Source organism: Pezoporus wallicus, unplaced genomic scaffold, assembly GCF_028554395.1.
Source record: "Pezoporus wallicus isolate ANWC-B61680 ecotype Strahan unplaced genomic scaffold, APGP_CSIRO_Pwel_v1 contig_8872, whole genome shotgun sequence".
Classification (NCBI taxonomy): domain Eukaryota; kingdom Metazoa; phylum Chordata; class Aves; order Psittaciformes; family Psittacidae; genus Pezoporus; species Pezoporus wallicus.
Window position 1 is genome coordinate 77,905 of NW_026641987.1, and position 20,547 is coordinate 98,451.

A 20,547-nucleotide genomic window follows, 5' to 3' on the forward strand; every position below is an offset into this window, starting at 1 on the left:
ATAGGACCACATTTGCTACAAGCCATAAATATCAGATACCCCTTAATGTAATTAGGCTCTCTGAAGCATGACCAACAAGTGTGCCCTAATCTTTCAAATGAAGTGAGAAGGACAGGGAAATTGAAGTGCTTGACACCATATTATCAATTTGATTTCATCATGCAAATGAATAACCGAGGCTCCAGCCACACCGCCTCAAGAAATGTCAGCTGTGCCAGTGGAGAGGACATACTTTGTGTTGACCATTAGAAGCTCCCATGTAGTAGTAGAGAACAAATGAAGAAAATTTATAGTGTCAGTTTCTAACAAAAATCTTTCTTTCACCATAGCAACCTCCTCATTAAGGAGAGCCTAACTATCCTGGAGAGGCTGGTAAGGCCTTGACAACTGAGATCTCCTTAGTACCGAGCAGCGAAGCAGCAAAGCAAACTTCTTCAGCTGCCTTAATACTGGACCTAAGTTAGACAAGTGAGCAGCATAGATGCCATAACTATTGCTTCCTGGGCTTTCCCGGTAAACCTGCAAACCAGAAGGACTGCAGAGCATCCATATATGCTCAGTAAGAATCTGGAGAAAGATCAGAACATTCTGCATGTAGCAAAGAGTGACATCTTTCAGAATATTTGTCTACATGTTAAATGTCTTCACCTAGGGCTAGAAATGTTTATACTTCAACTGAAAAACAGCAAATCATACATTTCTTCCATCCCTACACTTAACCGCTGTTTCCAAATTCTATGGAATAGACTATGGAGGACTGGAGAGAACTACAGTTCAGCTGAGAAAGGAAAGACTGTGTACAATTCACAAGGCAGAATAAGTTGTTATTAGAAAATTAATAACCAGCCTGTAAACTGCTCAAGCAGAAATCATATTTCTCTTTCTGCCAGTGTTAATAGATAACAGCTTGAGAAAAGGGATAGTCAACATGAAAGCTACATTACCAGAAGAAGGGGAAGGTACTACTTATCTTTGGTTTTACTTGTTAGTAATTGCCTCTGTAATCAACAGCTGCTGCTCACAGCAGCTTATGACTGTAAGAGTGCAGTCAGTAGACTGACAGACCTGTTTAAGCAGAGTTTAAATCCAGAGCTTTCGGTTGTGCCTTCTTGGATGTCAGCTCTGACAATTTCTTCAGGCGTTTCTTCAGTTCCAGAGGGAATTTCTCATAGCACTTCTTGCATACAGGCTTCATGTCAAACTCCACAAACTTATTCCTTTAACACAAAGGACAACAGGCTATTAAAATGCTATTTGCAAACCGCATGCTTCACTAAGTCTCCATGCATCTCTGTAAATGCTGTTGCTTTTATTCTACTGCATGTATGAAACAACTCGCTTCCTCATCTGGTCATGTAAGTACAGAGATTGGTTTCTTATCAGTGAACTAGCATCTTCAGTATTGCTAGTTAAATAAGGAGCAAGATTTTGCTATATACTTCTATGTAGCAGCCTAGAATAGCAATTTTGTTATCACAGCATGGAAGCATCACTTCAAAGGTCCTCTTAGTGATGAATTAGAGCTCCTTCATGTACAAGGCCAGTGGGGTCAACTCAGCATAGTAGGCTGAGGGTTTGAACCCAAGAAAGGAAAAATGTAGGACTGCTTTCTGTTCCTATTCTACATATTTAAAGTAACTAGCATCACATTTTCTTTCAAAGTAATTTACGTAATTGCAAATAACGCCACTGAGGGGAGCATCCAGACTAAGGAGACAGGGAAGCTGCACATATTTCAGGACAAGCAGTTACTTGAAGTTCAGAGCCCTCTTTCTGTACTGTTGAATGAGTTCTCCTCTTACACAATCTTCTTATAGGACAGATAAATAAAGGAAAATATTTTAGAGAGGATGCTGAGTCCCAGCTCCCTTTGAGTTCTGAAATCAGTGAATTACAAGCACCCACTCCCTCATAGCAAAGGTATACTGCCCCTCTCAGAGGCACTGGCTCATGGCTCCCCCAAGCCGATACCCTGCCTTAGAAGCAAATGTCTCATATGGTCCAAAATGTAAACACTGACTTACTTCAGTGTAAGCTTGATGTTGCAGGTGGAGCAGGAGAAGCAGTTCACACACCAGGCCTTGTTAAGAGCTGATACCACTGCAAAAGCACAAAATAAGAGGAAATTGCTGAATTATTTGAATTTGGATTTGTATCCAAATTCAAATGAGGCCAGATGTGAAAAGAAACACTGATGCTTTGCAACTGTGGGACTGCAACAGCTGCACTAACAAATGGAACAAGGACAGCAACCTAAACCAAGGAGAGAACAAATCTTACCATCTCCCTCTATCACGTGGCTGCAGTTGTAGCAGACATCTCCAAAGAGCTGCACAGCAAAAGAAATAGGAACTCATATTACTGACTTGCCATGGCTCCCAAATTACACAGCTGGTGTGAACATTAAATCCTAACAAGCAAAGAATTCCCAGTTGCAGCAGCACCCAGATATACCAATTTAAATCTTCTGAATAACTTCTCATACACTTGCCAAACAGTTTATGTTCCTTTGGATCTCTACCACTAAATAGTACACAACCTTTTTTGTTGATGCCTCACACTCTACTACTGTTATGTTATCTTAAACTCCTGTAAATGTGGCAATTTGGAGAAAAAAGGATCAGTAGAGTATGATCCTTACTGCAGACAAACATCTCCTGTTGCTCGGTTACAATCATCAAAATAAAACCTTGAGCTACATTCAAAAGAGTAACACTTTTATAAGACTAACTTATCTGACAGAAGAAAATACCAAACTCATAGCTGTTCAGTAGAGCCATACAGAAAAAACAGGATTTGACTGTCTTTTGAAACATACTTTTCTTGTGCTTTAGACAGTAAAACATTTGTCTTAGGCCTGTAGAAGCAAGTAATTATCGAAGAACACACAGATAGTTTTGGAGTATAATTACAGGGATTTTAATCACAAACCATGGTCAGTGGTTTTATTCTGTCAATGGCACAAAGAAAAATTAACATCCCTATGACATTTTTATTCTGTCTCAGCATCACTTTTCATATCTACCACGAAAAACTGTTTTTTTCTGTTAAATCTCACTAACTTCTTAATACTGCATCACCTCTACACATTCAGAGTATGCAAAATCTGCAGAGCTTTGCATATGTAAAATGTATTTACCAGTCAGAGCAAGTACCTACAGGATAGATGGCAGAATTTACCTGGTTATAGTGGGTTTCACAATAAGCCAGTCCTTTTTTCTCATAGTGTCGGTGACCCAAGAATGGCTTCTCACATTTGGCACAAACAAAATGCTGTAAAATGAAAAAAAGACATTCAGCTGCAGGCAAAACAAGTGTTCCATCAGCAGGGAAAAAAACTGCATGGCTACAAATCATGGCTTAATATGAGACACCTGATCACAGAATCCCAGACTGGTTTGGGTAGGAAGGGACCCTAAAGCTCATCCAGTTCCAACCCCCTGCCATGGGCAGGGACACCTTCCACTAGAGCAGGATGCTCCAAGCCCCGTCCAACCTGGCCTTGAACACTGCCAGGGATGGGGCAGCCACAGCTTCTCTGGGCACCCTGTGCCAGCGCCTCAGCACCTTAATAATGAAAAATTTCTTTCTAATATCTCATTTAAATCTACAGTGTTTTAGTTTAAAAACTGTTACCCCTTTATGTTTTAACAATACTCAGATAAGAAAATCTTTATAGAAGCAAAAGAAAAGAGGAAATACTTAGTCTACTATAGCAATTAAGAATTGTATTAAAGATCAGTAGAAGACCTGATGAAATAGCAATTGCCTTTTTACTAATAGACTTGTGGACTACTATCTTGTTTGTGTCAGAGAGGAGAAACAGGAACATGAAATGTGGTTGATATGAATGTACTTCAAATCAGCAGCATCCCAGTTCAAGCTCTAGGAGGCTTAAATCACTAAAAACATAAGCCATTAAAAAAGTTAGAACAAGCTATTACAACTCAGCTGAAAGTTACAGAAAGAATGAGCTGAAAAGACTTAAAAAGCAAGAATTGCACTGGCTCTGCCAAATTACAAATCTTAATACTGTTACAAACCTGTTAACCGGGGTTGGAGAGGATATATCCATGTACATCATAATAAACAGGTAAATTTATTAGCAAGCAGATGCTGGTGCATTGGGTTTGCGTTGGCTAGGTAGTGGGGAGGCTACAGGGGTGGCTTCTCTTCCAAAATGTCTCCTGAAGGAAATTTCAGATTCAGAGAGGCCTCACCTCAACATGCCATTGCTTTCCCAGGGCATTGACCACTCGTCCCTCAATGGGCCTGCGGCAGGCTCCACAGATAGGGATTCCCATCTTGTCATGGCAGGGCAGGCAGTACAGTTCTCCCTTCAGCTCCCGGGCCTCAGCAGTCAGCTCCTTCCTGAAAACACAAATATGGCACTGAAGTAAGAACACCAAGGGAAGCTCTTTCATGTGTGATATGAAGTTTTGAAAGACTAAGCTTTAAAGTTAACCCTAACCCATGGAAATATTCATGCTACAAATGCAGACACAGTAAATTAAGCTACTGAAACACAGTTATTGGCAACTCATCTTTCTAAAACTGTTTTCTCAGTTTGCCAGACAAGAGAATATACATGGAATATTGTATCTTCAGGTAGATACTCTGGCAGAAATACAAGGTACACTTACGTGGAACAATGATGTATCATGCAAAGACTCAAGTGAATGGGCTAGCTCAGGTACAAGGACTATCTTAGTAGTGCTCAGCACTGAGCCATTTACTTTATTCTTCAGCACTGACAGCCAATAAGGGCAGTACTGTGGCCCAACTATATTGCCTTCATGGTAAGTAATTCAGGTCAGACAGGTATCAGCACTGTAATGGACTGCACCAGAAGACCGACACATCTCACCAAGTAATCCTCTTTTTTTTTTGCACCCAGGAATGCAAAGGGAAACTATTCTGAATAGCTTGTCCACAGCTGCCTTTGGACAACACTATTACTGCAATCTGCACACAGCCTTTCAGGTAAGTTTATACCAAGGAACTATTTCCATTTTCAGTGTAAAAGAGCATCACTCAATTTGAGGATAAAAGAACACTGAATGGTAAAATAAAACTGAAGTCTCTGTAGGCTTTCCAAAGTCCTTTTGATTTCTCCTCACGCAATTTCTGTTGAAACAGCTAAGTTGAGAACCTGGAAAGGACTGCACTGCTTGACTTACTGTTTGTCTCTCTCCTTTTTAGTCAGAGTTTAGGCTATGAGAACATACCCACAGTGGGTGCAGTTGAAGTGATCCGGATGGTAGGAATCATTCCGAAACATCAGAGGCTGCTCCTCAATTATCAGGTGGCACTTCTGACAGATGTATTTGCCCAGTCCCTTAGCTTTTTCACGGTTATGGCATGGCCTGCACAGATGCCTAGTTGGACACAGGAAGGAAAGGAAAATATGAAGAAATTCTTTTTCCTAAAACAACATACAGTGTATGCTGTAGGATGTACTTTATGTAACAGAAGGAGTGTCTTCTGAGGTCAGACTAAACAGTGTAGTATCCTGTCATTCACACCAGCTGTACAGAAAAGAGCATGAGGATGGAGCATGTATTTCATTAGAATACTCTTCCAATATTCACTGATTTATATCCCATAAGGAATATCACCTGTCATTCTTCTAGGTATCCTTTCCACTTCTTCTACATCTTTTCTGAAAGGTGGGCAAGGAAAGGTGGCAATTCCCTCTCTCTATTACTAACTATGGGATTCAGCCATAACAGAGGCATTACAGCACTGTGAAAGAGTAAAAAAATATCAAACCAAAACAACATTGCTTGAATGCCTTTACCATGGCTGGATTCCTTAGTTTTCAATAGCTAGGACAAATAAGAGACCATTGAGTATGAGCTCTTCTGCCTACAAATTCATTTTATTCTCAAGCCAAAGAAAATGACAAACTGATGGCAGTTTTGCAGTTTTATGCAATAAATGTAACTGTGTTCCTATCACATGTTCTAGAACATATTACAAGTGCAACCTTGAACAGGTAGAAAAGCCAAATTTATGGTAGAAAAAGGGCAAAGGCATAAAAACTTCTGCAAAGGCTAATGGAATCCACCAGTTTTAGCTCAATATTTAGCAGCTCTGAGAAGCTGTTCAGTTTACTTGCCTATTACCTACCCCTCTAACTGCAATGCTGCAGGCTGGCAGGAGTTTATGATAAAATGAAGATGACAGAGGAATGACTTCTGTGGGGTTCTTTGTCACAAAACAGACGAGCCTGCTTAATTCCTTTCAAGGTATCACTATGTGAAACACAGAGATTTACAGGTCATTCTCAAAAGGCACTAGACAAAAGGGAAAGTTCAAATGGAAAGGGTAGATTTATGGCTGAAGTAGTGGGATCTTTGCAGGGCCCCTTCCAAAATTCTGCTGTGATGAATCACATACCCTTAGATCTGTAAAATGGGCATAAGAATACAACACAGATGTTGTTGTGAGACCTCAAACATTTATGACCCTCAGCTGGCAGGCGCCTGTCTAAGTGCTAAGTATCATTATTATTCTCTACAAATCTGAATCCTCCTGTCAGCAAGAGTCTCTCTCCAGGGCTGGAACTACTGTGAGCCCAGACGGAGTCCAGCAAAAGCAGACAGCACCCCATTATAAGGAAACATGCAGCTGTGCTCATCTCAGCATAAAGGCATCAATTTTATTCGCCGCTGTCAAATGCACAGTAATTATACAGGGCAGGACATAGGGACCCTGAAGCAAGTGTCCTGAAAGAGACCCCTCTCATTCAGCTCAATAAGGTGCCTTCAGCCATTTGCACTGATAAACCATTATCAACCCCTCCCCGCACACAAATCCTCTCTGCTGTCCCATAGACCCTCCTCTATTGCAAGCAAAGGGAAGTGTTGGACAGGCTAAGCTGTTACCATAGCAGCCACCCCTCTCCCCCTCCCCACTCCCACCATGGTGGAATTATCCCATTCTGAAATGTCCTGTTGTGTCTATTAATACCAGACTTCCCCCAAACAATGCTACTCTCCACCCTCCTAAAATAATCAGGGACTCCAAGAAGTCTGTGTTCACGGGTGGGAGTTCAGTAGCAGCTTTTAGTAGCACCATGAACACTGAAATATTCATACAGTATATTCATACAGTATATTCATATCTGTAACAGCAGCAGCAACCCCAGTGCCAAGAGCTCAGCTGGGATAAAGACTTCTCTTCAGTGCTGGGGCATCCCCTCCCCTTCTCTGTTGTGTGACTGAGCTGATAATGCGCTATCAGAGCTAGAAGGACGCTATATAGAGGGGCTCCCCTCTCCACCCTCAGCAACACTGCAACTGCATGCTCTTTTGGGATCATCTTGGTTCACTATTGCTGCTTCTACTTGGTTTGCTGTCATCAGGATTTCCTTCAGATTTTCCCCAAAAGGATCCTATACATCACCCATAGGACTGCACTGTAACGAGGTAAGAGACAAACTTCTGTTAGCAGAATAATGAAAGAGCTTTCCTAACAACATTACTTTTAGCTGATATCAGTGAGATAGAACGACACATGCAGAGGTGAATGAATGTACTGGAAATGCCTGAAACTAAGAACCGGCAACCTTTTTGAACTTCAAAGAATAATTTCCTTGCTCTGCTTTACATAACTGCTCCAAAACATAAAAGGTCCTTGCTGTTTTAGGTACTTCTGGACCTAAGGTACATCCATTTGTACCAGGAAAGCTAACAGCTGTATGGTAGGTACATCCAGTGCTCTCTGACACTGCCTTGATGCTCACAGAAACAAGCATTTCAGCTGAAGGGTGGGAAGGAGTGGCTTTTCAGGAGAATTTCGGTCAGAAGTAGACTCTTTTTAATGAGCACTTCCAGTGAAAGCCATTTGACAAAGACGCTACAAACATAATCATAAAATACAACAAAATAACCATACCCCCCCCCCCCCCAAACTAGCATCACCCGAAACCAGAAACTGTTCGGGCTGAGAGCAAGTACAGGTATTTCTGAGATCCACTACAAACTTAGTAGTTCAAATATATAGTTCAAATTTATCTGCAGCGGGCATTATAACAAACGCTCCAAACTAGCCAGGTAACTAACTTGTGATGAGCTAAGTATTTCTTCTGCCTTATTAATTGTTTCATTCATGATATATGGAGCATCTGCTGAAAGAGTGATCAGATTGCGCCTGTACTGACAGCCTAGTGGGTTGTTATCTTGCTGGCTTCTGAGCAGAAGAGAAACAGGGCATAAAATAAGGTCATTTCAAATGAGCAGCAACATCCACATTACAGCTCAGCCCTGGGAGGCCTGGGATAATGGCTCATTCCAGAACAGTGCCCTGTTTAGCAATACGTAAATCACTAAATACTCACAGAACACCAAAAGAGCAATCCAAGTGGAAATTATTGGACAGTGAGCCAGATCTCTAAAGGAGTTTTCTGTCTGTGGAATCAAAGCCTCTTGCACCATATAGATTAGCACAAACTACACATTCCAGGTCATTTGGGAAGGTTTCTAGTTTGCTCTTAGCATTCACACAGACTAGTACAAGAAGCTTTCTAATACTTTGAGTGCTTTTTGTAAGCATAACAAACCAAAGAAAAAACCTAAACATTAAACACATATATTTTAAATTGATAGGATAAGCCCAGGCAAAATGGAAATGGAACTGTACGTAATAGCAAAGGACTTTCCACAGGTCCAGATAAGTATCAACGGCAGACTCAAAGCTGCCATCACTGGGGACAGAACTCTCAGCCTTTAAGTCTTGGCTATTCCAAGTCTTGGCACTGACACTCTGCTGAATCTGAATCCCAGAGATCCTCCTCATGAAATGAGCTCAAATAGTTTTAATGTATCATGCTGCTAAACCCCTAGTATTTAGCTTGTAAACAGGGAAAATGTCTGCTTACTGCTTCGCTTCCTGAAAGGATTTAAATCATTATCCTTAAGACAAGAGACATTCCTATTTGCTCTGTTAGACAACCCTTGCTTCTGCCTTTTCAGCTGGTCTGAGCTGCATTACCAGTGTCACCATCACGTATAGAGCCATCAGACCACCGAGCACTGACAGGTGTCTATGTATGACATGATTGCATTTTTCACAGATGAAAAGCATACTTAAACCAAGTGCCTGACACAAAAAAAAAAGAGGCTACGCTGCCAGAACATCAGGTGAGAGATACCAGTGCAAATTAACAGCCAGTAGAAAAGCATGGCCTCATTGTATTCCTCCTTTGGCATGCAAGACAAAAATACATATTTAAAGTAATTCCATCCAGGGAGGACAAGCATTTGCGTATGTGACACACATACTGTCACATACATACTTGTGTATTACTACCACATACAAACGTCAAAGTCTTGTGTTCAAAAACACTTGCATGTTTTACTCTGCAAGGGACAAATAAACACTAGAAACAAAAAATGCAGGCTCCTCTGCAAACCAAGGAAATTCACATGGAAAACTGCAGCAGGGCATTTTCCTTTTATATATGAAAGCAAGATTTCACACCTATTCTTTTACAGATAAAACATCCCTTGGAAAAAAAGGGCTGTACAGTCTTCCCTGCACTTCTTGTGATTATGAGATGATAATCTGTTGTCATCTCTAGGATTACAAAGAAGCTGGCAGCAAGCAGTGAGTACCCATACTCTCAAACCTAGAGTCTTTTTGTGCCATAAACATGCAGAGTACCCAGGCAATGTGTGGTGTCAGAAGGACCCTGTGTGGCCATGTGAAGACATTTCAGTTTCTGAATTTCATTCAGTCTCCCTTCTGTTGGCTTTTGTCTCTTCAACTGTGAACTAAACACAGATGGTCCAGCAGATTAATCTCCAGCTATTGTAATTTTCTGTCCACCTGAAAGCAACAGCAGCCAGACAAAAGATGGCAATTACCTTGGGATTTTGTTTACATTTTCCAATAGATGGGTTTGTCCTTAATCCCATTTAGGTTTCTCAATTAGCCACCAATTTTTTTAGACATCTGAAGAATCAGTACTGCTGGGAAGCTGGATGCATTGTGTAATGCCTTGGATCAACTGTCTAATGATGTAAGATCCCTGCATGTAGCACAGGTTCTGCCCAAGACTAAAAATTTGACCTAACAATGTCAGGAACCACCTTAAAATTTTATATCTGTCAAGGAAAATGGGTATATTTAAAGATGTATTCAATATTATGGAGAAATGGTCAACCAGTACAAAATGCAATGGTGAGCACAATGAAGGTACTTCTGTACATACTGCAACACCTCAGAGGAATCCAATAAACAGAGATGATGCTGGAAACTCAGACTATTTCCCCACTACCTAGATCTACAGTGGAGGAATATATAGAAAGCCATGGGCAGGTATCCAGAAAATCTTGTCACCTTCTATTGATGCTATTCAGGAGGCTGCAGACAACTGAGCTGCTACTTGGAAAAGGCCCTGAATAAGCTAGAGTGGAGTTCAGGCTTTTGAGGGAGGAAGAGAGGACAGAAGAATCAGCTGCAGGGAAGGATGGTATTTTGACAAGTAACCAACAGCATGAGCATTACTAATAATCATTTTTGAATCAGTTCAGTGCTTTCTGCTGTTCAAATGAGATGCTGCTACTCATCTGAAAAGTTTCTTCCTATATTGGAACTAGATGCATTGCCCTAAATACAGGGGATATATATATCCCCTGTATATATAATAATTCTCAGAGATTTTCAGGAACCCTGCAGGCTTTTTTAATAACAGCAATATCTGACCTGTCTTCCAGCTCTTCTAGGAACAGGACAGATATTCTAAGCTAGGTCACCTTACAGCAGATACCTGTGCTCAGAAAAGCTGACTCATTGTGAGCTCTTTAGCCTGAATCAGGCTTTCAAATTAAACATAGCAAATCCTTTCTAGCTAGACATACAGAACCCACTTCCAGTCTTCCATTAACCAGATGCATAAGCATTGCACTACTATCTTATTTAATTCATCTCAGCCCAAGTTGGAGACAAGCTCATAATCAGATAGCTAGCTCCCTGTTGTGGTTCCTTCAACAGGAATTAAGGTCTGAAAAACGCATCTAAGCAGAAGGTATTCAGAATTTTAATATAAGGTTTTAAACTCGGACAGGCCTGTCATATTGAATACCAGTATCAGCTAACAGTAGACATCACTTATTTCCATGTGTGGGTTTTTTGGGTGTGTTTTGGGGGCTTGTTTCTGTTTTTCTTCACAAAACCAGGCTCTTTTGTAATATACTGTCTCAATTCTTGCAGAGTTTGTTTTTTCCCTTCAAAATTGTTGTGAAAAATGAACGGTCCAGCAGATCTCTCAAACCTACTCTTCAACTGCTCAAATCCATCAAATTTCTCTTTGGAAACCTCAGAGCAATGTGGCAAAGAGACACACCTTGAGAACATCCTTTTTGCAACTTTCTACTTCCTGGATTTCATCCTGGCTTTTGCTGGCAATGCCCTTGCTCTTTGGCTCTTCATCTGGGACCAGAAGTCTGGCACACCTGCCAACATCTTCCTGATGCATCTTGCTGTGGCTGACCTGTCCTTTGTGCTGGTACTTCCTACCCGGCTGGTGTACCATTTCTCTGGTAACCACTGGCCATTTGGTGAGATCCCATGCAGACTCACTGGCTTCCTTTTTTACCTCAACATGTATGCCAGTATCTACTTCCTGATGTGTATCAGCGTTGACCGCTTCCTAGCCATTGTGCACCCTGTGAAGTCCATCAAGCTCCGGAGGTCCCTTTATGCCCATTTGGCATGTGCCTTTCTATGGGTTATAGTTGGGGTTGCAATGGCACCTCTGCTGCTCAGTGTGCAGACAGTTGAGATGGAAAATACAACTGTCTGCCTGCAGCTCTACAGGGAAAAGGCATCACGTCATGCCCTTGTGTCCTTAGCAGTGGCATTCACCTTCCCGTTTGTTACTACAGTGACTTGCTACTTATTGATCATCCGAAGTCTGAAGAGTGGGAACAGAGTGGAGAAACACCTGAAGGAAAAAGCTATCAAAATGATCATCATGGTCCTGCTGATCTTTCTGGTTTGCTTTGTACCTTATCACGTCAATCGCTACATTTACATTCTCCATTACAACGGAACCAAAACTTCCTGTGAAACGCAGCGTATTCTAGCCCTCAGTAACCGCATCACTTCCTGCCTCACAAGTTTAAATGGTGCCTTTGACCCAGTCATGTATTTTTTTGTAGCTGAGAAATTCCGTGAGGCTTTGTGCAATCTGTTTTGTGATAAAAAGACTGCAATGTTGCCTCAAACATACGAGGGTAAGACAAATGAAAGCTCACTAAGTGCTAAATCTGAACTGTGAACACAACTCTTGTCACCGCTTCAACTTAAGAATGCTCTACTCTACCAGAACCAGCTGAGAGCGCAAGTATGCAGTGAGATAGTACACCCGGAGTCAAACCCACCTTGAGGAGGGAAGTTCTGTTGTTTTTATGGGACTGCAATTAGCAAGAACCACTCTGACAACAGAGGTTGCGTGGTTTTGTCTTACTGAAACTGCAAACACACGTACAGTTCTACTGATTTCCAAGATGTGAAACTGAGGGCTCAACACTTAGGAACAGGGAAGGAAGCAAAGAAGATATTAAACTCATATATTTAAAACCAAACCAAACCAAACCAAACTGAACTCCCAAAGCATCCACAACAACTCTTCCTCTGCACAATGCATACAGCCTACTTAACATTTTATACTGTGCCAGCTCCTGAGACACTCCTGCAACGAACCTGCCTTGATGAAAGGATAGGATGCCTGCACACTGTGTTCAAGTCTCTGAATTCAAAGCGCTTAAACATCATATGCAGAAAATTGACACTAAATGGTGGAAAGGAAAAAAAAAAAGACCAAAATGCTGCACTGCACCCAACCTGGACTGGAATTAAGACAGGACTTACAAGTCTTTTACTTCTTCTCAGCATTCAGAGCTCAAGTTGAGCACTAAACTTCACACTGCCTTTCCTATCCACCCTCTGCCATTGTCTAAAAGCTGCAAGCAGAAGTAGGACAACTTTTAGTATTTTGCCTCTTTTAAGTAGCTCCTAGCAAAACATCAGATATCCAGGTAACCCCCAAAGTAAAGAATTGAAAAGGGCTGTTTAGGAATACAGCCTTCATCTTAACCACATACTGAATTATAAAAACATGAAACCAAATGGCAAAAGTGAATAGGAAGCATATGAAGGAGTTCAGTCTACTTTGCCCAGAAGAGATTTGTATCTTTGAGGTGTTTTAGAACTTTTTTTTTGGTGACTTCTCTAGCAAGGCTATTCCCTCACTACAGATAAAGTAGGGATTATCTTAACTATCCTCACTGATACACATCATATCCAGTCGAATATGCCTGGAAATGACAGGCACACTAGGGAAGACCAGGTACAATGAGAAGCAGGAAAAAGAACCTAAAAGTTTCCAATATTATTTCCTAGAAGACAGCTTCTATGCTATGGAGATAAATATTAAACGAAATAATGTAATTTATACTTTTTATGTGCAGATACATACATTTGCATATCTCTTTTCAATGCTCTTGGGAATGAATTCCTTACCTGTTTAGATTTGGTCCACAAACAATGAAATCAAATATGCTTTATCTTGCTTGAACTGCTTCAATCCTGGCTGCCTTCCCAAAACACCCTCAGGGCTATCACAACAGCCCATTCTAACAAGCTTAGGGGTCACAAGAAAATCAGTTATGTCCAACTCCAGAAACTAATTCAAGGAAGTTGTATGAAGGATGGAAGAGAAGAGAGAGTTGAGAGGACTCCCTGCTGGACAGGGTAGATGTGTATAGCCCTTCTTTCCCTTTTTTTACCATTTAGTTAGTGACAATATAATCTCTAGGAAACTACTAGACTTTGCTCAAGACATATGAAAGCCTGAAATTAACTATGAATTGAGCAACAGTGTCTGCTAACTGCTGGATTGTTTTATTTTCTTATCATGGTATGCTTTTGTACAAGTGCCCTGCAGTGTTGTTTTTTTTTCTTACTTCTTAATTAAATGCATTAATCAACCTTTAAGACTCTTTTTTATATTTCCATATATAAAATGAATTATTTCAGAAAAACAGGGGAACAGGCTTTCCTGTAATCCTCATGTTATTCTCTTACTCTTTTGCTATACTTGATTTCCTGTTCAGCAGCTTACTCCATAAATAGCCTGCCCAGGATCACACAATCCCTTTTACTCACTTGCTATTTAGCCTTTTGCCTGAAATCCCTTTAATTTCCAGAACCCATGCACTATGTAATAAAATTCGAGCTTTTGCTTTCTACATGTTTCATTGGATGAAGAACACTGTTCTTCATTCCATTTCTCGTCTCCTATGAAGCTATTCCTTCAAGCTTCTTCTATACCTTTTCAAGCTTTACCTCCCAGTGTACAACTAACTGACCACCCTCAGCATCTCACCATCATATCAGTAACAAACTGATTAAACTTTCAGAGCTCCTGCTCTGTCTTACCTGCCAGCATTCCTCACAAAACCCAGGTCAGCAAGTGCTACATCGCAGAGCTCACAGCGGAAACATTCTGGGTGCCAGTTGTTGTTCATTGCCTTGATAACACGCCCAATAATGAACTCACCTGCAAAACGAAAGCAACACCTTGAGATATATGCAGAAAACAGTCTTCCTGAAAGTCTACTGCCCTTTATAATCCTTCCACTTCAATTTCACAAGAACTAGTAGAGTCTAACTTTGAAAAATACCAACATAAACCAAAACAAAAACCCCACAAACAAAACAACTACTCCCACAACCAGGATACCTCAAAGCACTGCTGGTATCTCACTTTGTTTCACTCCAGAGCTCTTTAAAATAACCTCTGCAGTGGTAAGAGGTTTGCACAGCTCTCTACCTGTTACCCCACGGTACTGGCCTGCACCACATCTTACCACATTCCCCACAGCAAGGAGCAAACAGCATCTGAAAGTCATGTTCACAGTACTTCCGACCTTCAAACTGGGAAAAAAACAAGACAGAAGGAGCCCTCATGAGTAACTGAACTACCCTCGTGTCTTGACAGTTCAGCATGATTTTCTTTTGAAATGATCAAGTCAAGGTAAGTCAAGTTTTGCAGTTCTAGCTCCCCCTCACCTGTTCTTAAACTCCTAAGGAATTTCCATAAGGATATACCCAGATATGGCTTTGGCCTTGCGGTCAATTTGCTAAATTAATAGCAGTGCTACTGCAAGATGGTAAAAATCTTGAAGTTTCCAAAGCCCTTTTCCTAGAGTTGACTTTAATTTCATTATTGCTTTATTTTCTATTACTCATGTAATTCAGAACTTCTCCTCCTACATGAGGTTAAAACTCAAGCCGAATTAAGAATGCAGCATATTTAAACCAATGTGTTATTCAAAATGTGTGCTTGCACACAGTCTGTAAAAATACTTCAACCTTGTTTTTCAATAGATCCACCAATTTTGGAAAGGTTGGGTATAAAATGTCTAAAAATAAAGACCAAAAAAACACTTTTGCCTTACGAAATATTAACAAATAGTTTCTATTTTCATTTGAAATTCCTCTTACCCCAAAAGCAAGCATACAGTTTTTGTTGTTACTGATGTATAGGAAGGAACGTGTAAGAATTAAAATCAGGGAAACTAGGTCCAAAGCCCCTCCAAAAATAGCAACAAAGGTTTAGGACTAAGAAATTAAACATGTGAGAAAGATGTAAAATCATATCATGGGCAGAATTTTCATCTAATTTCTTGTATTTTAATGTAGCTGTTTCTCTTCTCTTACACAGTATGCAATCTCACCTCATAAAATAGTCCATCTGGGAACTGACGGAAACACTGAGCACAGACAAAGCAATTTTCATGATAAAGTTCCCCATTGCTGTTGACAATCTTCTCTGCAGGATCAAATCGAGCCTGGCAGCGTTCACATATTGCATTTGCGAGAGCATCAGACATATTACTGGAATAAAGACAAGAGTAAGAATATGAGCAGTGTCACAGCCAATTACACGAGTATAATGATACCATCCAAGTTTCCCCCAACTTGGGGAAACTTCCCCCCACACTTTTCCACAGCTTTAAACTCCCTTTTACAATAAACAAGGACCAATGAGTCAATTCAGCACTGACATAGCTCTAAATAATGTCCTTGCTACTCACACGTGGCAGAATGAGCTCAAGTAGCAGACCTACCCATTGCACGCTTTTGGCTGCTTCCCCAGACTTTCATCCTGTTATGTCATCCTGCTAGTGGCTCATAGCAAATATCCACCATTTTAAATAAACCAGGAGTTCCAAGAGTAGCAAACACAATGATCCTGACTTCTTGGAATTTCTACTCTCAGGATGTACACCTCCAAGGATTCTTTGATGTGTAATAAGCACTGATATCCCACTGCAGTCTCCCTTTCACTGCAGGGATTAACAGGGCATTTTCCCTTCTACCCAGCAATTCATGTGTACAAAATTAATTAGAAAATAATTGCATACAATGCCTCTGTCTTCCCAACAAATTAGTTGAAATTGTCCAAGTGTTAACAAGGTATGGAAAGAGAGAAGTCACTCTGGCTGGCTTGGCAAATGCATCAGCTCCATTTCCTCAGAAAGTGAGGCTAAAGAACACCCAAGCCACACTTGCAAATCACGTAAAGGTCATTTCCTCTGTCGCCCCTAAAATGTGGAATGACATGAATCTCTTTCACAATATTTTCATGCTTGCCGTCATGGCAATTTAAGTTCGCTACATACCAGCAGAATGCAGCTTTAAAATCATACACAGCATGGCCAAACAGGGAAGGAAAAATTTTAAGGAGTCAGTTTCTTGTTGCAATGCTGTTTTTCTTTTAACCACCAGACTGTCCAATAATATAAAAAAATCACTATTGTTTCACTTTAAGATATAGAGAAGAACTCTATTTTTCGCTTTCTGGCCACCTTCTGGAGTCTATGATTCAAAAGATAGCAGGTTTATAACTGGGAGTATAACTTCAAGCATGTTAAAGATCTCAGAAAGATCTGTGTAGTACTTTCCTGAAGTACATAATGTATAAAATGAAAGATGGCTTGGTTTAAAAGTGGTTTTGCTTTCTTTTCATATTCAAAGCTACTTTGAAGTGAATTTCCATTGTTAATGTTATTCTACAACCTGACATGCTACCTTCCACACCTCTTCATAGAGAACAGTAATTCAATAAGCATGTTCCAGTAGAAGATTCTCTTTCCTCTGCTCAGAGGCACCCTTGCAGAAACACCGTTTGTATCCCAGGGTTTTGTGCTCTGAGCACAGCTAAAATGAGCAGGCAGAAGTGCAGGCAGCAGCCTCATGCTCCCAAGGCAACAAAACCAGCCCTGTACTTCAGCTGGCCCAGCTGAGCCAAATGGATCACATCTGCAGCCTGTACAAACATCCTACACTGTGACCTTGAGTGACCCTTCCATAAAAATAAGACTTTCTTTCTGCCCCTGCAATTCCAAGGGTGGTAAAGACCAAGGAAGCTCCTAATAATTTCAAGGATGGAGTACTGATCTAGCAAAAATTTGTTACAACTTGTTTCTTTATTGCAGTATGAAGGAGCTCAAAAAAAAAACCCAAACAGAAAGGGAATGGATTTATGGACAAGCAGGAAACTCCGTAGTTTCATAAACCAGAGATCATAGGTTAAACACAAAACCATCAGTGTTTGCAGCAAAGCCAAGAGACCTAATCGGCTTAGTTTTCAGTTGCTACTCTTTCAGTTACATCATGCAGAGGGGTACCAGGACTTGAAAACAGAACATCCCCATCAAGTATTCTTTCCCTCTTGAAAAATTTGATGCCTGAATCCCAAGCCATGAGCTAGGCAACAGCCATGACAATGAAAACCTCATGTCAACATCAGCAAAAAAGCTCCTTTGGGTTATGGCAGAAGAAACAGGCAAACAGTGTTCCAGAGTCTCATGGTTTCCTACACAACAGCGAGTATTACACCCTACACACGAACAGCAAAGCATGATTTGAGGTTGTGTATGTTGGGGATCTCGTGCTTTAGTAACATAAAATAAACATTTTAAAAATCCCATAGGATTTTTCCTTTCTTCAAATGGACTTTAACAACACTCTACAGCCCATCACTGCAACTACTAACTCCCCTGTTGGCTGAACTCTGAAAGAACAGAGATGCCACCATTCCAATGGCAATGTGCAACGACTGCAGCCATGTTCCTGTATGAAACATAGGGTAAGCTCACAAGTGCGACAGTTCACATCAAACACTACTGAGTGTACTTATCCTGGGAGAGATTCCCACACAAGCTGAATGGCTGTGTTGGTGAGAAAGATAATGAAGAGGTAGGGACTCACTCATAAGAATAAGGCTTTCAGGAGCCTCCATTCTGAAACCAGCATTTGAGGGCCGTCAAGACAGAGTAACCCCACAGTAAACCCTAACTTCTAAACAATATAAAATCTGTTGTGAAATTTAAATTCCTACTGAAAGCCAAATGCACTATTATTAGCTGTTCTATCTTCCCTTAGCACAAAGTACGACTTTGGATTAACTTTTTAACTCTCAAAAGAGTAATTTACCTCATTCATTTGCAAAAGGAAGGGACTATCTAGAGCCCAAGAGTTTATTTACTGTTCTGTTGATGCATGATGATTCCAAAGGTCCAACTTCTAACTATGGAATTTTGCTCAAGATATCCCAATACTTCTTTAACAACACAATATTATACACAGGGAAAAACCACCAATGCGCTGGGAGAGGAAGAACAACACCAAAGGCACCCTTTTGATGGTGGTGTCAAGAATGATCACAAAAGTTTGACTTGCTGTGTCCATCGTAAGACATTTAGATTTGAATCCTCCCCACAAAGGACAGTCCCCAATATGGAGTGCTTCTTGTATTCTGTTTGCTGATCTTTTTGCAATTAGTTAAATACAGAATCTTCCTCTGTTTTAACAATAAGCTGCTGACACAAAGACAGGAAAGGCTATTAAAACATGACCAGCGCAACATCCTGAAGTTATCCTGTCCTGTGCAAAGCCCCAAAATACAGTGCTCAAACCACGCTTTTTCCAATCTTTCACCATTACATGCCGCATCGTTACCAAATTACCAAAGTACCTACAGAAATGAGTTATTTACCATTAAGTGTGGGTTTCTTATGCTTTGACTTCTCAGAAGTACTTAATATAAAGTATTAGTATAAACATATAAAGAGAAAAAAATCCTTTTTTTATAAGAAGTAAAAGTTAATTGGGAGACCCATTCTGTGTCACCGGTACAGGTTTGAAAGCATTTTGCTTTCTTATTTCACTAAAGTCACTATCTTCTAAAAACTGGTTTCCTATATATTTGGACTAGCAAATGTCATATTTTTCACATCATATTCTCATATAGGTTCAAGAAATTGGGCCTGCATAATACTGTACATCTAGGGGGGGATATCAGATAAAAGGGTTGGACTTAAATACCAGCAGGTTCTATACTTTTACATCCTTTTTTAAACATTTGTCCACAGGAATCTAGCACTGGTGACAGGTTGGGGGAAAAAAGACAAATCTAATATTTGAACTGCAAAGACAGTAGAAGAGAAACTCCAGCCTTTGCACTAGTAGAATTCAATAGCTTAAACACAGATGAATCAGACAACTAGACAAAGAGGAGAACAAATGAACAGTCCCAGATTTCATCAGGTCCAAGAAAGGAACTGCAGGTGCAAGGAGTGCTTTAAATTGTCTCAAAACCTTTTGATATTTAGCATCAGAGGGAGTTCCCCATCACAAGGCTGAATGAAGAATTACTTTTAATACAAAAATGACCAACGACCTTAAAGATACTACAAAAAGAAAGGAAGACAACATTTCCAGATGGAAGAACCCAGGGAATTTTCCAAATCTCAGCACACTGACACTGCACCTATGCTAGGGAATCCTAGAGAGGTACTCTCCGCTCATTCTGGTCTACCAATAGAAGCTGGTGTACACAGAAGATATCACAATATCATAACATTTACATGATCATTTCTGGTATGTGTACACACAGAAATGCCTAGGATAAAGTCAAACACCTAGAAAGCTGTCACTAACTGTATATATCATAGGTGCCAGTAGCTAAGATAAAAACCAGAACACTCCAGGAGAGGGGCTTCTTCCCACCCCCATAGCATGGTTGAGGATTTGTGGCTTTAAGTCCTTAATGTTGACCACGACAAAACCCAAAAAAAAATTGCCAGACAACACCAGACCTTATGATTCATTTCACAGACAATGACTAATACAAAGAAAAAAGAAAGAGGAAGGCCACCAGTTCATGATCTTCTGCTGATAAATAGCCCTCAACTACCTTATTGTTCTTTTCACTGCAATGGACGTCTATCTGGGCAACTTTTGCAAAGTGATTTAACTTCTTTAAGGTTATTACTAAGCTTGCCATGAAATCCCATTTGTTAAATGTATGCTTTGTCGTGCACTTGATAAAACTATGCACACAGCTTAACAATTTAAGCACTTCTCCTTGCACTGAATTTTCAGTTCATTCCCTATTTTTTTCCAGCTGGCTAAGTAAGAAATGCATAGCATTTCTCTCAGCATAGCTTCCTTGACCATACAGCC

The 20,547-nt window shown here is 40.4% G+C and overlaps 2 protein-coding genes across 4 annotated transcripts in view; one reads left to right on the plus strand and one right to left on the minus strand.

Moving 5' to 3' along the window:
- Positions 1-850: 850 nt before the first annotated feature.
- The window catches only part of LIMS2 (LIM zinc finger domain containing 2), a 28,091-nt gene continuing 8,394 nt past the window's right edge, over positions 851-20,547 (minus strand). For all 3 annotated transcript variants that reach the window (XM_057426420.1, XM_057426421.1, XM_057426419.1), the window contains exons 2-10: positions 15,753-15,912; positions 14,883-14,949; positions 14,452-14,572; positions 5,229-5,378; positions 4,221-4,371; positions 3,181-3,273; positions 2,281-2,329; positions 2,025-2,100; positions 851-1,217 (exon numbers count right to left, since the gene is read on the minus strand). In XM_057426420.1, the coding sequence (XP_057282403.1) occupies positions 1,070-1,217; positions 2,025-2,100; positions 2,281-2,329; positions 3,181-3,273; positions 4,221-4,371; positions 5,229-5,378; positions 14,452-14,572; positions 14,883-14,949; positions 15,753-15,912 (1,015 nt within the window). In that variant the 3' untranslated portion in view covers positions 851-1,069. The remainder of the gene's footprint in view (positions 1,218-2,024; positions 2,101-2,280; positions 2,330-3,180; positions 3,274-4,220; positions 4,372-5,228; positions 5,379-14,451; positions 14,573-14,882; positions 14,950-15,752; positions 15,913-20,547) is intronic.
- Positions 7,113-12,560, plus strand: GPR17 (G protein-coupled receptor 17). The gene is made up of 2 exons (XM_057426422.1): positions 7,113-7,433; positions 11,221-12,560. Exon 2 carries the CDS (start codon positions 11,255-11,257, stop codon positions 12,287-12,289), a length of 1,035 nt encoding a protein of 344 aa, XP_057282405.1. The 5' UTR covers positions 7,113-7,433; positions 11,221-11,254; the 3' UTR covers positions 12,290-12,560.